At 40.4% G+C, this 19,266-nt stretch overlaps 1 protein-coding gene across 2 annotated transcripts in view; it reads left to right on the top strand.

The window, feature by feature from the left end:
* Positions 1 to 16,029: 16,029 nt before the first annotated feature.
* The window catches only part of pou3f3a (POU class 3 homeobox 3a), a 3,344-nt gene continuing 107 nt past the window's right edge, over positions 16,030 to 19,266 (top strand). Inside the window, exons 1-2 of one of the 2 annotated variants that reach the window (XM_017470385.3) lie at positions 16,030 to 18,047; positions 18,330 to 19,266. The exon at positions 18,330 to 19,266 is cut by the window's right edge and continues 107 nt beyond it. In XM_017470385.3, the coding sequence (XP_017325874.1) occupies positions 16,785 to 18,047; positions 18,330 to 18,437 (1,371 nt within the window). In that variant the 5' untranslated portion in view covers positions 16,030 to 16,784 and the 3' untranslated portion in view covers positions 18,438 to 19,266. Of the gene's footprint in view, positions 18,088 to 18,329 lie in introns of both variants that reach the window. The other variant, XM_017470386.3, reaches the window with a different exon arrangement.

Below are 19,266 nucleotides of genomic sequence, written 5' to 3'. Positions count from 1 at the left end.
TTTACAAACTTAGATATCCACAATTAGTAATTATTCACCGCATTTGTTTACTTTAGTGAGCCATCTTTGGCAGCTAGTACAGACATGTGCAATCAGAGACAATAAAATATAAAAATAGCTTTTGGAATATTTTTTCAAGGCATTGTACAAATCACTGCACTCATTCTTCTTTCTTCTCGTAGTACTTCTCATAGTCTCTCTCGCTCTCTCGCTCTCTCCCCATCTTCCACTCTCTTAATTCCTCCCTTTTTCTACTGTAGTTCCCACTGTTTTTACTTTGAACATCAGACAGGGATTTAGCTTGTCATTCTGGCTGCTGGCTCCTGCAGGATCTTTTCATTAGGAGCGAGGCCTGGCTGGTAGAGTGATCAGGATTTGCTCAGTAAACATTACCTCATACGTACCCCTGGCGGGGTGCAGGCCTCGGGTGGAGGGGTTGCCGTGGGAACGCAGGAGCACCATGGCCCTGATTAAAGATGGCTCGCTATAATGAGGGGACAAAGAAGGGAATGCCCTCACTCAGGCACCGGGTCAAAGGCACAGCCTCCCCACAATAGGTCAGCCCGTCTGAAGTCTTCCCAAACCATGAGCACACAAGAGAGAAAGAAAGATCTCAGTTAGCGCCCAGAGAAATGGGCATAGGTTAAGGAGGGAGCTGTGTGAGTTTTGTGATGCTGAGGTAAGTTTTATGGCGAGGCCTAACAGCACATAACAGGTGGAGGGAAAACTCAAGAGGTGGAACAGGGCCTGGGAGAAGGATGGTGTTGAGGGGAAAGGGGTGTGAGAAGAGGTCTTGGGGTCATGGCGAGCTGAATGGAAAGGGGACACTTGTTCTGCTCAGAAAGCTCCCAGAGTTAAAAGATCGAGGAAGGCAGGCTAGAACACAATGCTGAGCCATGAGGGACAGCTCAGTGAAACACAATGCAATTACTCCCACTGTGCCTAGAAACCACGGATGGATGGGAAGACACCATTTTACGCTTGTAATGCTTTTCTGTCCAGATGCACTGCACAAGCAATGTTGCACACAGTATGCTTATTGATGGAGGGGAAAAAAATATGCAAGGAGCACACACACACACACACACACACACACACACGCCTTTGCTTGCAGTATATTTCAGCAGCAGACTCGGCGGAGTTGAAATGGAGTAGAAATAATCTAAAAGCACTTGATTTGAACTCAGGGAGCGCTCTCATGTGTGCTGTGTCATGCTGAGTTGTTAAGCTGTACTTTAAAAAGCCCTTGCTTCTTCTGTGGTGCAGTCCTCCAGACTGGGCAAACAGTCTCTTTATTTTTATAGTGAAGACTTTTGATGGAGATAGCAGAGGAAATGATGTGTGTGCGAGTGAGGGAAGAGGGGGATGGGGAAGGCAATCTCTTCAGTGCCACGATGAAAGCCCAAAAGAGGTGGCGAAGGAAACTACGGGAATGTTCTGGGGTTGCCACGGTGATAGAGAGGGCCCCCTCACAGCACGACTTTCACAAGTTCGGAGGCTTTATCTGTGAGCCGCAGCACTGGGCCTCAGGCCACCATTCCAAAAGCACACACACACAACACAAATAACACAAATATGCACACAATTCATTTTACATCAATTGTATTTCTAGTCGAATGCCAGCGCTGTACATCACACACATGGAGCCATCACAGTATTCATTAATTTGGCAGTATTTGTGCAACAGAGTGGTGATGGAGTTATAGTGCACATTCCATACTTATGGTGTTTCTCTATTTCAGTCTGACAAAACACTCCAACAGATGGAGAAGAGACTGAAATCAAATAATCGGTAGTGAAAATTGAAGGCGAGAGCTAACGATGGTGGAAACTAGTTTAGGATAAGTCAAAAACGACCGGTCTCTTCTGGCAAAATGACATACTACAACAGTGGGAAGGTGGTCACACAGAGATCATGAGAATGAGAAGGAGGACGGTACTGGGAGGTCTAGACATATGGACCAATAGGAACAGCAGTATACAATACATACACGAATAACATAAGTTTAATATATATTGATAAATGCTTCAGTTCGTCACTTGTGACCCCTCATCGTTATGTTTTCAAATCATATGATCATGTCTTCAAACATTTGTGTGTGTTGTTTTTTTTTTTTTACACACCCTGCTGAAAAAACTAACAAACAATAGAAACCATTACAGAAATTCTAATGGTTTCCACTTCAAATACTATTACAAACCATCAGCTAACCATTAAAACTATTACCATTTTCCATCCTTAATGGTATCCACTAGACATAACATGCCACCAATAGAAGGCAACAAATTACCAATAGAGACCAACAGAGACCATTACAGTTTCCATTAAAGCCAATACAATTCCCATTATAACCATTAAATCCATTACAAATTCTGTGAGGGTTTATATTGTGTTGTGGGCGGTTTTTTTTTTATTTTATTTTATTTTATTTTTTTTTTTTTGGGGGGGGGGGGGGGGGGCAGGAATACTTTCCCTAATGGCAATGTGTTTTTAGTTTATAGTACAGTTTAACGCAATATATTAATTTTAATGCTCCTCACATTTAGAACCAATTCAGCATCTATAGAAGACTGTTGACTAGTTAAATCAGTGATGGGAATTCATATGGAAAGATATTCTAACTGCTGAAAAAGTGCATTAACTTAACTGTAATTAATGAATTTGCTTCTGGAAGCCATTATTATTGTTTCTTGCCTAATTCATCTAGGAGAACTATAACTCTATGATAAATCTTGTAAGTACGAACCAACAGGAAACAAGAGGGTGGTCTGAACAAAATGACCACTACTTACTAAATCATTTTAATCCTTATTAATAGTGCTAGTAATTCCCAAGTGGAAAACAATGGCGCTAGCTCACATTGGGACTACTTTGTGTTCAAAACCACATCAGGACAATCCATAAGCATCTCATTTTTGCTTCAGTTTAGTAAAGGAAATAGTTTTTAATTGTACTTTTTAATACTAAAAAGTTATTTAAAAAAAAAAAAAGAACTTTCTGTCAACCAACATAAATTTGATATTTCCAACAGGAGTCAGCTGTGACAAAAACTGCTTTTTTGTTCTAACATCTGATTCAGCTGACACTAATGCCATAAGATGTAGAGTTAGCTGTGCTGTGGATCAGGTGGTAGAGCGGGTCGTCCACTCATCGTAGGGTCGGCGGTTCGAGTCCTGGCGCACGTGATTCCACATAACGAAGTGTCCTTGGGCGAGACGCTGAACCCCAAGTTGCCCCCGATGGCAAGTTAGCGCCTTGCGTGGCAGCTCTGAACAATTGGTGTGTGTGTGTGAATGAGACACAGTGTAAAGCGCTTTGGATAAAACTAAGGTTAAAAAAGCGCTATATAAGTGCGGACCATTTACCATGATGCTGATTTATGTTAAAATGGTTTTGTTGCTTGCTATTCAGCCACGAGTTACCCAATGGTGATCATGATATCACACCAAACGTACTCCAATTCAGGGCCAGAAACCTATACATAAATATACATAACATAACAGCATCGTGGTGTCGTCTTAAAGTTTTTAAAAATCTTATGAATAATGAGATACACATTTTACGTACTATATTCCAGTTTAGTTCAGTAAAGAGTCATAACACAGCATTATATTAACTCTATATCATTTTTACATTAGGAATAATTTTTACAATAAATGACATGAATTCATTAAGCATTCTTCGTCAATCGATCTTATACAAAAAAAGCGAGTGGTAGAGATTAGCTTAATTCAAATACGTCGGTGCAGAACATCTCAGACATTGTAGAGCACTGTGAGGAAAGTTTGATACGTTGCTATGGAGCGTATGCTTATGACAGAACTTTTTATATTCAGCTAGGCACAACTGCTCCGGTATAACATCGACTTTAGTCTTCCGGGAAGGAAAATAAATCTAATATCTAATGTAGATACCAAAATTCCCAAACCTACTAAACATTGGCTCACACTGCCATTCACATTGACATACACAGATATCTAGTCTAGCTGGATTAATGGACTAAGACACAAACAGTCTGAGAATACACACACACACACACACACACACATACACACACACATAGCTGTTTTATATTCATTGCCAGTCACAGACTTGCAGCAGGACACTGGCAGAGTGCCTTTGTGTGCGGCCTGCCATTACAGCTTGGCACGGTGCCAGGATCGACGGGCAGTCAGTGGGTCAAGATGACAGCAATGTAGCAAGAGCAGCGAGATGCCCTCGAGAGGCAGGCTGAGTTCTCCACCCAGCTGAGATCTCCTCCCCTTCTCCCCCCAGGGGGCAGGTTACTGCTCCATGGGCTTACTGCTCCTCTGTCCCCCCTGGAGGCCTGGAGCTGCCAGTCCTCTCTGCCCCAGAGCTGCCCTCCCTCTGCCAGCTTGGCACTCTGCAGTCCCTGGGCAGTACTGGCTATCACGGCCAGCTGGCTGTGCACATCCACAAAGAAGAGTTTTCATTGGTAATTTTCTGCGAATAACACTCACACACACACACACACACACACACACACACACACACACACACACACCAAACACATAAATGTTTTTGAAACAATGACATTTTCCACTCGTAAAACCTTCTGATCACATTCATGGCGCCTTCACATATTTCTCTTCAGTAAATTTACTCAAGCAAATATTTTTATGTAGGATCATACACGTGTATTTGTAATGCTTACAGTGCTTACAGTGAAAGAGATTATATTCCTCTATAGGATTTTCCAACGCACCCTGTGATGCATGACACTCTGTGTGGCTGGCATTTCCCATTCAGTATCCAGTGGCACATGGTTGAGGATTAGTAAGAAGGACATGGCAATTCGTAAAGCAGCCTCAGCAGCTCTGATGTCTACGTGTAGACTGGAGCTTTTACAGTTAGCCAGGCAGGTGTCCGGCTTGTGGCTACTTATGCAAACCGTACACCAAATCTGAATGAATAGCATTTATTCAATAAAAATGTCAGTGGTTCCTCAGAGTTTCAACAGCAGCAAAGGCAATTTATCTTAGCAAGCAGACCGATCCCCTCTTCAGGTTTGAAGAAAGACAGTGGCTTAGTGTATAAAGGTCTTCGTAGACTCCGAGTGGAAGAATTGAAAAAAACGCAGCGTTTGAATAAGCTTGAGCCGAGCGTTGGAGTTTTTAGTTTAGTTTTTTTTTTTTTTTTTGGCAGTTCTTAGGTGACCCAGGAAGAGAGGGAGAGAGATGAAAGAAGACCCTGTGTCCAAACCTTATCAAACTTTAATACATTCTGCCAGCACTGGCAGCAAAGAAGAGGGGAGAAGTAGGTGTTAGATCAAGTACACACACACGCACACACACATCTCAGATGTTTCATCGCGTTCCCCAAGAGTTTGTGATTGAGAAGTTAAATTAAAGGAGTACTCTTTATCATTTTCAGCCTGATCTGTGTGCGGTAAGTGTAAGCGCAAGTGTGATTACCAGCGACAATGATTATTTCGACGTATCCCTGTACTCACAAAAGAAATAGCGTTTTCTCAAAATTCATTTATAATAGGGCACTTCTCAGGGTGGTCAATAAATAGCTTAATAAAACTTTCAAGAATTCCTCAGTCAGTGGTATTGATAAATGAGGCTCTAAATCTGCGTAAATCATCCTTTAAGTAATGAGACTACAATTTGTGGTTATGTTCGACCAACTTAGTCAATAAGCTCAAAGTAAATATTGTAGTGGTTCACATTTGACCTAATGATGAAAACTAAGCAGGGACTAAGAGGATGTTTTGCATTATGGACCCAGTATTTGGTGAGTAAGGAATAAAACATGACAAGACATGTCATTATAGGAAAATAATCAGCAACAGGGTGATGTGATTCAGGCCCAATGAGAGCGGTTACCAGCCTGCAGTTGATCATTTTCCGAAAGCGCAAAGTGTTTCATTCCACAGCAATTTACCACTGATTGCAAATAATAAACTAATTTACAAATACATCGCATGCGGGGCTTTTTAACAGTTTATAGTTGCATTTAATCTTGTGGAACGTCCATGAGACAAGTTAGTTCCTGCTGTCACTTGTATAATAGTGGCTAGAAACAAACAGTCATTCCCTCATAAGCTTCTATTTTTAAAAAAAAATTCTATCTCAAAGTTAATAAGACCAAAAACAACAACAACAACAAACCTTCAGAAACCAGATAATACAAATTCCTCTATCTTAAAGACTTCTCCATAAAGGAAAATTTACCGACTGTAGCGCGGACACTTTAGACTCCTTTCATAAATGTTACACAAACATCTCTTTATGGAAAACCTCACCACAGTATTTCAACGATTAGAAGTTATTCTTTGTTAAATAATGTTGTTTTTTTTTGTTTTAAATTCATTTGTTATTAGCTTTAGAGTATGTAGACTGTCTGCCATTCTAGTCCCTGTGAATTATTTGTTGCTATAGAAACAATAACAGGAGTTAAACTAAGTGCATTAATATACAGTAAACCTGAGAGCCATGCTGTGAGTCGACACCTTCAGACCGTTCAGACATTCAAAAGCAGTGCACGCAGTAAATTCGAATTAAGACAGCCGCTTGGTTAGTTCGAAAATCTCTCATGTCTGTCTCAGCGGTTATACCGTTGTTGTTAGATTGTAATAGTCGTTGTTGTTTATTAGCATTATGTACTCACATATTTGACCTTTTCATCGATTAAGTTCAGCAACTGCCCTTAGGCTTCCACTATAAGCGTGATTTGACTAATCAGATTTCTGAGCGTAAAAAGTCTGATAATTGACCGTACGCTACAGATTTAGATTAGGTTGAAATATACCGGAATATTCCTTGCATATGATTTAAGAAGACAGGTCAGTTAGTGATTTATACAGCCGTATATCACTATAAACGCTTAAAAGACATAAACATGTTACCGCTAAATATTTTTTATAGTAAAACATTTGGAACCAGCTGAGTATGCCATTCCCTCTCCTGACACACGTGGCTGCCTGGAGACCACATCATACACAATCCTCACCTCCGTTTGAAATTCCTGCTATGGTGTGATTTTAGCTAATTAGCTACACATTAGCTTGGCTGCCAATCCCTGCAGGAACCTTTCCCGGACCATTTATTTAGCACGCTGTTATTTTCCAAGTCTTTACGTTCCTTTTCATTCTGTTTATATTGCACTGTTTTTGTCTGACAGGTTTCAGGTACACGTCTCACAACAATCCTCCATGTTTCTCGGACGAGTCTGTTTGAGATCGAGAGTTAACTCCTCCTATTCTCTCCGTACTGTAATTCCCGCTATCCAGTGTCGACCAGAGGAGGATGGGTTTCCTTGTAAATTTCCCCTTTTCATCTGTTTTTACTACATAAAATTCTTTTTCAACTGACAGTGTAAAACTCGTGTTCCTCAGCCATCACAACTCACTGCATTGTCATCTATTATTGTATTTCATCTGCATATACAGTTCATTTCCGCCCCCGTAATACCGCAATACTTATTTAGACTAAAAGCTACTTTCCCAGCATTCGCAAGTGTTTTATAAATAATAGTTAAAGAGACTTTCTTATGGAATTGGAGAAGATTTTCAAGGAAGTGTACAGTGTTTTCATCTTTGTAGTCAACAAAATGACATCAGGGAGTGAGGTAGAAAGAGGGTTTATATTTAAAAACTGAACTTAATCTTGTCTTGCTCTTGTCAGAATGGATTACTGAGGTGATTTAGAGCATTCCTTTTTTTTTTTTTTTTTTTTTTTTTTGTTCAGTAGTGTGTACTCGCCGAGCTTGGCATGGTGCTGAGCAACACATTCAGTGCCTGAGGACAGCTCACACTCACACGGGCTGTTAGTGCCTGAGGTTGAGATAGAGTGAGAGAGAGAGAGAGAGAGAGAGAGAGAGAGAGAGAGAGAGAGAGAGAGAGAGAGAGAGAGAGAGAGAAGGCATGACAGAGGACGGTGAAGAGTAATTGTAGCTGGAATCCTGATTTAGATTTTCTTGTCATTATACAAGATCACTTTGTGGATTTGTTGTGGTGTCGGGAAGTAGGTCACATGATCTTGGGATGTTTAGGGAGAAGAAAAATATATGTGTGTGTGTGTGTGTGTGTGTGTGTGTGTGTGTGTGTGTGCATGCTAGGTGCTTTTCTGAAACAGTGCTTTGGACAGTGACAGTCTGCTAAACAGTGCAGACTGAGGAAGCTCTTGTGAGAAGGAGATAAGGAATAGAGAGAGCCCAGGAAAGTGACAGAGGAGAATGGAGTATAAAGCAGAGAGAAGAAGAAGCACAAAGGGGGATATACTGAGAGGGTTTAGTTCAACTTCAGCAGCCTAACTGAAGCTCGTCTCTGGAGAAGTTCCAGGGGTGTGTGAGTGGAGGATTGGGATAATGAGTCTAGACGCTGTAAGGTACCGCTCTCACTTACACTGTAGGTTAGAGAGGGTGAGAGCCAGGATAATGTATTTCATTTGTGGCATCTTAAGGTAATGAAGATACAACAGAGAATATTACAGACTTTAATGCATACACCTGAGGTAGCCTGTGTCTAGTCTTCTTTCAAAGGTTAGATAAAAAAAAAAACCTCTTTATTACACAAGTTTAACAGTCTCTAAAACTATTCAGAAGACATTTCTTGTGGGAAAATATGGCATCAACAGGGTTCAATGTTCAATTAGTGTTTTGTACAAATGCTAAAAAAAAAAAAGAAGAAGAAGAAGAAAAGATACACACTAAATCTAATTTTCTTTCATAACTTTTGATACGATTCATTTATAATACCTTGGTAAATTTCTAAAAGAGTGTTTTTACTCTCCAGTAATATTTATTTTCTCTGAGTAACCATCGAATTGGACTGTCTTTCAGCATACAGCTCATTTCAACTGCTAGTATTTCAATTCACGCTGATTATGCTCTCTTATGAAATATGGTTGTTGGTATTCCCGCCATCTAACAATGTCAAAATGTGAACATCTTATTTATATTTTCTATTTTTTAAAAAAGTACTCTGAATTACTCTTGAATTACTCTAACGTTCTGCGCAGCAAAACTCTCACTATTGTTATGACAGAATTATGACCTGCTATGGCATGGTTGTTTATTTCTGACCTCGTACGTCCATGTTAAATAACATAATTCAGTTATTAACGCATTCGATTCATAACCAACGCCTAACAATAAAATAAAACCAAACATTTGCATTTAAAAACTTGCCTACATTTATCATTTTGTTATCTTTGACAAAATCCGAGTTCCTTTCCTGAACTGGCCATGAATCTTAAAGACTTCCTGGAATATAATAGGATTGATTGAAATTTACCCACCATTGGCTAAACATTTATCTAATGTTTTAATCTACAGCTTTCAATATAAGATATTTTTTACATCTATTCATCTATTTAAGCAGGACATCGGACAATCTGTACTGAAAACCATGATGGCTTCAAGGTTGAGGGTCTTTATTGAAACTCTAAAGTAGAAGCAGTACGTTATCTCTAAGGCATTTTTCAAATCTCTCTCTCTCTCTCTCTCTCTCTCTCTCTCTCTCTCTCTCTCTCCCACACACACACACAGATTGCCAGCGGCAGCTTCCTACCCCAGGTCGTGTGTAAGGTAAATGAGTGTGAGCAGCAGCTACCGCGCTGGGAGTTTCAGAGGTAAACAGCCTAGCAGTCTGGGAAAGACACAGCCCACTTATCTCTTAACAGCTATCACTACCGCGAAGCACAATAACTACCTCGTGTGTCTAAACGGGGGGTAACATTGACATTATTGATTTAGATTTTTTTTGTGTTTTTTTCTTGTTTTCTCTCCTTGACAGCCATCAAAACCTGTAGAATGTTTGGCTTATAAGGAATAAAATCGCCAAAGATTGACCAATTTTTTTAACATTGCTCTTTTTCTGCCCTCCGTTTCTAGTTCATCTTCCCAGTTCTTTTCTAGTTTTTTTTTTTTGTGTGAAAATTTCCAGATCCCAAATATATCTGCACTTTAATTCGTTTACTGACATTGAGGAGTTACAAACATGTCGACGAGCCAGAGACCGTGAGGTAGAAACACAACACACTCTCAGACAGCAACTAGAAGACGTGTCAAGGCTGAATGAACATACGAGTTTACTGTAGAGTTAAAGTTATAAAGATACAGGGAGTGCTAAATATAATTCATTTTATTAGCTTACAAATGTAGTTACAAAATGTCTAGTGTCGATTCTTTGACGTTATTGGTTATATATAACCTTCTCCGATAATGCACTAAAAAAAAGCCTGTTACAGTGTTAAATGCAACAAGCTGATATTACACTTAGAGCTTCGTAGAGGCAGATCAGTGTATTAAACGTGTATTGGGAGCTAAACTTAATAGTCCCCTGTAACCAAATGGAAAACCAGCAGTTCACCTATGAGGGAAGAATTTATATATGTATATATATATATATATATATATATATATATATATATATATATATATATATACACACACACACACACACACACACACACACACATAGAATTTATATTTATATATATATATATTAGTCCTGCAAGGTTCTAAATGGTGCATACAGACATGTGGGCACACATATGTATATCAGCTGTGTGTGTGTGTGTGCGTGTGTGTGTGTGTTGTCTCTTTATCTCAGCATAGAAAGAGTAATATTTCTCTCCCTCAGAGTGTGTGTGTGTGAGAGGGAACGAGACAGTGAGGATGAGAATCATCATCTGGCTGTGACTGGCATAATTGGTTCTTTTCTTCCCTGCCGCTACTTAGTGCTGATAGCCCAATTTAGCCGCCACATGCTAAAGACACTTTTAGAGTGTAATCAGAATTAAAGAGAATGGGTTTTACTCACTTTAAAGGCCTTTTTGAGGCACTCTCTGTGGACTGAAACATTGATGGGTCCCTTTCGTTGTCAGAGGAGCTGAGACCACATGTAGTTAGCGAGGTCTGATGACGATAACTCGCCTGTGGTGTGTCCTTAGGTAACGACTGAGGATTCTCGCTACTCTCACTCCTCTATGGATGACCCAGTCGTCACAGACAGGACAGCATTGTGCATCCGCTTTCTAGTAATAATAGCATGGAGATTTTTGTAAATTGGTCTCTAGATACTATCAAAGGACTTTTTAAGGCTTTTGAGTAAAGATATCCATGGTTAAGTGACAATGGATGAGTGGATTGCACTTCATATCACTGCATGCCATGCTGATGTGGAAGGGTTTTTTTTTTTTTCTTTTTTGCAGAAGATTATGTTGGAAATGGACAGAAGCTCTGAGATCTGTCATTTCTTTTCACAGGGTGCTCTGTCACTCCATCTTCTTCTGTGTCTCTTTTTCTTCTGGTCTTTCATTCTCTCTCTCTCTCTCTCTCTCTCTCTCTCTCATATATGCATAGTGGTTTGAGTTTTTTCACTGCAGGCTATTTCCTTTGGTAAGCTGAATAAAATGCAAATGCAGATGATGAGAATGAAAGCAGGAAAGAACTGTTCTATGGTTTTGTTCCTATTGGTATGAAGCACAGTAACAGAAGAACCTGAATAAAATTTGAGAAAGCATTGCTTTATAAGTGCTCAGAGCAAAATGTTACACTATCCTTATTAAGTAGAGAGTTTGCAGATTTGGAGGCATACTGTAGGTTACATTGTGTTAATAGTGCATGCTTAGTAAGCGACTTTAAAAATGAGAACCATGGATTTTGTCAAACGTAGACTACATAGTCACTAATTTCAGTTGCGACAATCGCTGAAGTGTGTGCTTTACGTTTCAGTGTTTACAAGCATGCTAATCTTTAACAGATCAGCCAGATCTCCTTCACGGTTAGTTATTGCATTCATAATTATATCTAGGAATTGTTGAAGGAGAACAACACCCCTTCATGATTCAATATTTGAAAAGCACTCTGTTCTTCATAATCTTGGATGATACCTTTAGTGTTTTAATATATGCTCTTGTGTTGTGTTCATCACAACTGCCTTGCAGATAGCATCAAATTCAAGTAATTAATTAAATAAAATAAAAAAACTACAACAACAACAACAACAAAAAAAAGCACAACAGGCGGGGTAGTTTTGGTTACGGCATCATCCGTGGCTCTGAAATAGCTATAGTACAAAAACTTGCAAATACAGTAGCAGACATTCTGTCAATATCTTCATAGCTTGTTTGGGCATATGTGCTCTTTCTGACAGGAGCTTTAATGTCTGCTGTGTAGCATTGGGTTATGCAGTCAGTGTTGTGAAGGCGAGAGGAAAAGAAGGACACAAAAGGAAAGATAATCCCAGCCATCCTGCCTCTGTAAAGGAGCTTTCTCTGAAAGAAGTCCTTGTGTGCTTAGCAGAAGCACGGAGACTCACCTGCGGAGCAGAAAGAGATGTGAATCGTAATCATTTAAAGAGGAGAACTGCACAGTCAAAACTCCCCCCGGATTATGAGAAGCTGTAAACATGTATTTGTCTATATATTGGTTCTATACTTAATTCAAATGTTGTTAAGGGCTATTCCTCAGTTGTGGGGCATTCTGATATCCCCAGTATGAAGTCCACTGTATCTGTGCAGCATCACAAGAGAAAGGATCTGTTCAGCAGAGTATGAAGAAGGTTTTCATTGCTGTTGGTGGAATAGTGCCACTATATAGTTATGTCTGTACTCTGGATAGGAAACAAGGTTAGGCCAACTACAAATTTCATATATGTGTTATTGGTGTTGCTTATATAGGCTACCTGAACTAGGTATTGTGTTGAAATTATGGAAATCTATCAAAAAATGTTTAGAACATAAGGAATGAGGGGCAGTGGTGCGTCTGTGGGCGATTCAATTTTACTCCGACTTGCTGTGATCCATGAGTGTACACCCAGGGGAAAAATATAGTGTTATTAATGTAATCCCATATCCTAGGTCAAATAGGTGTGTGTGTGTGTGTGTGTGTGTGTGTGTGTGTGTGTGTGTGTGTGTGTGTGTGTGTGTGAGAGAGAGAGAGAGAGAGAGAGAGAGAGAGAGAGAGAGAGAGAGAGAGAGAGAGCTTGTGTGTGTGTTGGGCATATTTTAATAGCTTTCTGGGGACCAAATTTCCTGCAAGGATAGGAATATCTGAAAGTTTTGACCTCATGGGGACTCGAGGAAACTATTAAAACCAACCAACAAACAAACAAACAAATAAAAGAGCATATATTTTGTTTGCTGATGTTAAGGTCATGGTGAGATTTATGTGTAGGCAAAGCATTATTGGTATAATTATAATAATGAAAGGTCCAAGGTTAACCTGAACGTGTGTGTGTATGCGTGTGTGTGTGTGTGTGTGTGTGTGTGTGTGTGCGCATGCGTGTGTGGTGGAGGCATGGGTTGAAGAAGGAATAACTGGAGAGGCTCACACAGATACAAGCAGCATTGCTTAACTCAGAAATCATACTGTAATTCTACATGCCCTTTAGTCCAGATGCATTACTGAAATCATAGTGACTCACACAGTCCTAGCTATTCAGCATGTCAGAGAATATCCGCAATTAATAGCCTGCCATATTATGAAGGTGATATTTAAACAAACAAAAAGAAAGAAAGAAAAAGAAAAGAAAAAAAAAAACACCTCAGACACATATAAAAGCTTTACGTGATAAGTTACCGAAGTAAATGTTTGGCTCTGGGTGAAACCATGCTTTACAAACCACAGAGTGGGAGGCACGATCATGGCTGTGTAAGGGTGCGACTTGAACATGCACTGTGATCAGGTTTACACACTCTAGGAAGGGCGTCTATCCGAAATCGCAGATGTACAGTAACGTAAACATCTATTTATTTATTTTTTTTTATCATCGACACCGTGTAGACTGCAACACTGCGACTGGCTGATCTCACACTGAAAAGTGCACAGAAATAAGAGGATTTCTCGCGTTCAGACGAACACCTTAAACATGAGCGCAAACTTCAGCACGAATCATAGCCAAGCTCTCCGGCCTTCCCTGCACCTATTCCCGCTGTGTACTTTACTCTCTTATAACCACTTTCTCAACTACTCACCTGGATCTAACGTCAATTACACTTTAAATCATGCCTCGATTTATATATATATATATATATATATATATATATGTGTGTGTGTGTGTGTGTGTGTGTGTGTGTGTGTGTGCATATATATATATATATATATATATATATATATATATATATATATATATATATGCACACACACACATATATATATATATATATATATAAATCGACGCATTATATATATATATATATATATATATATATATATACATATATTTATATAAGAATAGATTAATTGACGAATATAAACTATGCGTTTCACTGTTCGTCGTTTTTATGTGCACTTGCGCATGCGCTCATTATGAATTTGCACACATCTAAAATGATACAGTTGGCTTATGCATTATATATATATATATATATATATATATATATATATATATATATATATATATATGTATGTATTTATTTTTTTATTTTTTTACTCATGAGCTACTTGTGACGTTTCTAACTGGACGTTTAACAGCACGACTGCTCTATAGCCGAATTCTGTCTATACTGAGAAATCAACATAAGCATTAAGAGATGCATCCATAATGTTGATTTAACCTGTTGACCTAATCCGATACAACACAGTCGACCATACACTGCACTTTAGTTTACTAATTTATATGAAATCACTCACCTTGGTAAGGGAGGGAGAGAGAGAGAGAGAGAGAGAGAGAGAGAGAGAGAGAATGGTTACAGATGGATAGTAAAATCGGTGTTGTTGAACATCTTCTCGCTGACTTGCGGCAGTGAATCCAGGCGTTTCGCTCGGTGCTTTCTGTTTGAGCGCAGTTCTCTCCTTTCTCTCTCTCTCTCTCTCTCTCTCTCTCTCTCTCTCTCTCTCTCTCTCTCTCTACTGAGTCCCTCTCTGCTCCGCTCCCCTATTATTTTCCCTTAAACATATGAAAATTTATGCAAATTAAAATCACCACTAACTGTTACTAGTTGCTTGTTATGCAGGAAGGTCCCTCTATCCTCGCTGCTCTGGAAACAACCACTCTCAACTTTGTGCAAGAAGAAGTCCTCCAGTTACACAGCCTACAAATATAGGCTTCACATAAGCAAGCAAACAAACAAACCACTAACTAACTAACTAAATAAATAAACAATAAAAAAAATAAATAAATGCAGCGCTCAAATAGGTCGTCTTATTTTCCAAGAGAAATCACTTCCTCGTGCGATTCATAAAGGTGCTCGTGTTGCGTCACAAAAACTTTTCTATATGTCATGGAATCACTAGAACTAAATATGAAACCCTGATGTTGACAGCTGTGTACGCTAATTAGGACAGTTAGCCTAAACAAGATGAAGCTATTGTGGATGGACGTACATAAATAGAGAAATGTTATCTTTATTTGTAAGTCGTTTTTTTTTTTTTTTTAATTGTCAAAGTACAATGTGGTGCTAGTTCCGTCGTTAGAAATGCAATTATTAGCCTATATTTAAGTTTTTAGAACGCACACAAATTTGCTTCAATCAGCCGACACGTTTTTATAATAAATAAATCATAGGAATACTTTCTTTCTTTCTTCCCTTCTTTCTTTGTACTATTATGAGTTTTATTTAAAATGAATTATTACCTGTTCAACTGTTCAATTATCATTAACAGAAATAACTTCAGAAGTATTTCACTTAGCAGTTTTTTGTTCTGCGGTTAGAATAAACTGCTAAATGTTTAAACAAAGTAAATGTGTATCCACGTGCATTTATTTATTTATTTATTTATTTACTTACTTATTCATTTGGTGAGCTCGTCTCAACAAAAATGTGATCCTAACAGTGTTGATGCAAACTGTGTCATGGTCTTTTCAAGCTACCAGACCCCACTTCACACATAAACCCCCTATATTCCACTGCGTTTTGCTGCTCTTTAAGCTCAAGTGCACGTTTAGAAATTGTTTTGACGTGACGCTTCTACTGCGCGTCCCGGAGATCTGCCCCTCGCTCTGGAGATAGCCAATGAGCGTCGGTCGTGCGCAAAGCTCCGCGTCATGATTGGTTGAAAGACGCGGAAGGTTCGCGCACGCCAGGCTGAACGTAAACACTCGCGTAGTCTCCGGCGCAGAGGGAGGAGCGCGTCAAACTGTCAGAGGACAAGCGAGGAGGGAGAAAGAGAAAGAAGTGTGGAATTTCTCATCAAATGCGCATAAATTAATATAATTTAGGCATGATGAGAGGGATGTATGGTTTAAGTCAGGTGGAGCATGTAAGTGGATGAAATATGAGGACCAAGGAAAAGTAAGAAGCAAAGGCAGACAGCAGCTGACGGGACAAGCTGGAAGTTTACAAAGCGAGAATCATCCCGAGGTCTTGCCTGCCTGAGTAAAGGTATCTTGTGCTCGATGATGTGCTTCCATGTGGGATTTACGTGATCGGGAGCTTGAATCACTGTGCAGGACGCAAGGCTTTTCGTCTGTGTGGTTATGACTATAATATTATTTTAAAGCCTTTTTTTTTTTTTTTTTAGATAAAAAAAATAAAATAATAATAATATAATGATGACTTTATGAAAGGAACGAAGGTTTTTTGTTTTGTTTTGTTTTTTTGTTTTTTAAAAGTGTGTTTATTTATTTTATTTCCCCCCCCCTCGCAAAATGTGGATTTCTACTTTAAAAGTACATGCCCTGTCTAAAATTTAATGGATCTTTAATGACCGAGTTCTCGTCGTATGAATCCAAAATACCAATAATAGTTTTCCAGTGTGAATAATTCATGAAAAGGAGCGCTCCATCGAGGACTGGAAAAAGTTACGGAAATACAGGGAGGAGGAATAACAAGTAGACTTGTTCGAAGTGGTAAGGAGGGGGGGTGGGATGGCCACAGCGGCTTCCAATCCCTACCTGGCAAGCAACAGCATTCTCTCCTCATCAGGCTCGGTCGTGCACTCGGATTCCGGAGGTGGTATGCAGCCGGGAAGCGCTGCCGTTACTTCAGTGTCAGCCGGATACAGAGGAGATCCTGCGGGCAAAATGGTGCAGAGCGAATTTATGCAAGGAGCTATGGTGGCCAGTAACGGGGGCCACATGCTAAGCCATGCTCATCAGTGGGTCACCTCACTGCCTCACGCCGCCGCCGCCGCCGCCGCCGCAGCCGCAGCAGCAGCAGCCGAAGCCGGATCGCCTTGGTCTACTAGTCCTGTGGGAATGGCGGGCAGCCCGCAGCAGCAAGATGTCAAGAGCACTTCAAACCGGGACGATCTTCACACCGGTACCTCGCTGCACCACCGAGGTACTCACGGAGCTCACCAGGCGCACCAAAGCGCATGGGCTGGCACCACAGCGGCGGCGCACATCAGCACCATCACCGCGGGCCAGCAGCAGTCTCAGCAGTCTCTCATTTACTCTCAACCAGGTGCGTTCACCGTCAACGGGATGCTCAATCCCGCCAGTAGTTTGGTTCACCCTGGTTTGATGCGCGGCGAATCACCCGAAATGGACCACGGCAACCACCATCACCACCACCATCATCATCATCATCCTCACCATCACCCCCACCAGCAGCAGCAACACGCGCACCATCCTCACGCGCAGCACCACGGCGGCGTGAACAGCCACGACTCGCACTCAGACGAGGACACGCCGACCTCCGACGACCTCGAGCAGTTCGCTAAGCAGTTCAAGCAACGTCGCATCAAGCTCGGCTTCACGCAGGCCGACGTCGGCTTGGCTCTCGGCACACTCTATGGCAACGTTTTCTCGCAGACCACCATCTGCAGGTTCGAGGCGCTGCAGCTTAGCTTCAAGAACATGTGCAAGCTCAAGCCGTTGCTGAACAAGTGGCTGGAGGAGGCCGACTCGAGCACAGGCAGCCCTACGAGCATCGATAAAATAGCGGCGCAGGGCCGCAAGCGCAAGAAGCGCACCTCCATCGAGGTGAGCGTAAAAGGGGCCTTGGAAAGTCACTTCCTCAAATGCCCTAAACCTTCTGCGCAGGAGATCACCTCCCTGGCGGACAGTCTGCAGCTGGAAAAGGAGGTGGTTCGTGTTTGGTTCTGCAACCGGAGACAGAAGGAGAAGAGGATGACACCGCCTGGTGTAGGCCAGACGCCGGAGGACGTGTACTCTCAGGTCGTCAACGTGAGTGCAGACACACCGCCCCCGTCCATGGACTGCAAACGTATGTTCACTGAGACATAGAACTGATTTTTCCCCATACACAATTCAGTTAACTGGACGAACATTACAAAAACAACAACAACAACAACAACAACAACACCAGAATTTACACTTGAGCAGATAATGTGCATTTACAAAAAATAAAACCCTCAAATTTATCCTTGAAACTCATCTTTAAATTCTGCCTGATGACCCCGAGTATGTTCCCTAACTTTAAATGGCTGTCTCTGCTCTGTGTTTCAGGAGAGCTTTGTGGTAGATTGCTTAAAAGATGCAAGTTTGAAAGATGAACCCGACGACCAGGTGGACACAACTTCGAGCTCCTATCATCAGCTCATTTTGGTGCATTGACAGTACAAGCATAAACAAAAGCCCAACCAGATGTTTATGGATCGCATTCGAGAGACATGAGTAAAATGACTGACATGAACTCGACATGAACAGAGACACCAAAATAAAGTCAAACGAACTGCGGTGTCGTCGCCTTTCCAAGCTGAGGAATTATATTATTCGTTTCAAAGAAAGCTAATCGGTTGTTTTTTTTTTTTTCTGGCTAAAGTTCTCACCAGAATCATCTTTTTTTTTTTCTTTTTCTTTTTTGAAGACTTGATGTGTTACAAATGACAGTTTTTCTATTTCATAGATTTTCTTTCGTGGACCGGACTTCTGTGAATAGTTTTCACACAGGAAAAGGATTTTAAAATGCACTTATTCGTCTTTCAGCCCGTCCTCTCTGTGGACACTTTTTGTTTTGTTTTGTTTTGTTTTTTTTGTTTGTTTGTTTTTGTTTGTTTGTTTGGTTGGTTGGTTGGTTGAATAATGGTGTACTTGATCCCTTTTCCTTACTGCTATTTCCATGCAGTAGTTTTGGCCGATTTTGATTAAAAAAAAAAAAAAAAAAAAAAAAAAAAAAAATCTGTATAAATCTGACAGTATGAATTCTCAGTGGTGATCAACTTGCTTTCTATTTTTTACCGGAATCCCACCTTTGGAGTATTTCATGAAGTTCCCGAAATGTTGCGAGATGTGACCTTTCTCTTATAGAAGTAGCCTTTCATGTACACCCTTCTCCTCTCCTGCTTTCATTACGAAATCTATACAGTTCGTAGGCTGCCACAGTGGTTATTAAAACTGCCTACAGAACAGCACATTGAGAAATCTGATAGGCTGACACAATTTT

The sequence above is a fragment of the Ictalurus punctatus genome, chromosome 6, assembly GCF_001660625.3.
Source record: "Ictalurus punctatus breed USDA103 chromosome 6, Coco_2.0, whole genome shotgun sequence".
Classification (NCBI taxonomy): domain Eukaryota; kingdom Metazoa; phylum Chordata; class Actinopteri; order Siluriformes; family Ictaluridae; genus Ictalurus; species Ictalurus punctatus.
The sequence above is the reverse complement of the archived record's forward strand: the minus strand, read 5'-3'. Positions and strand labels throughout refer to the sequence as shown.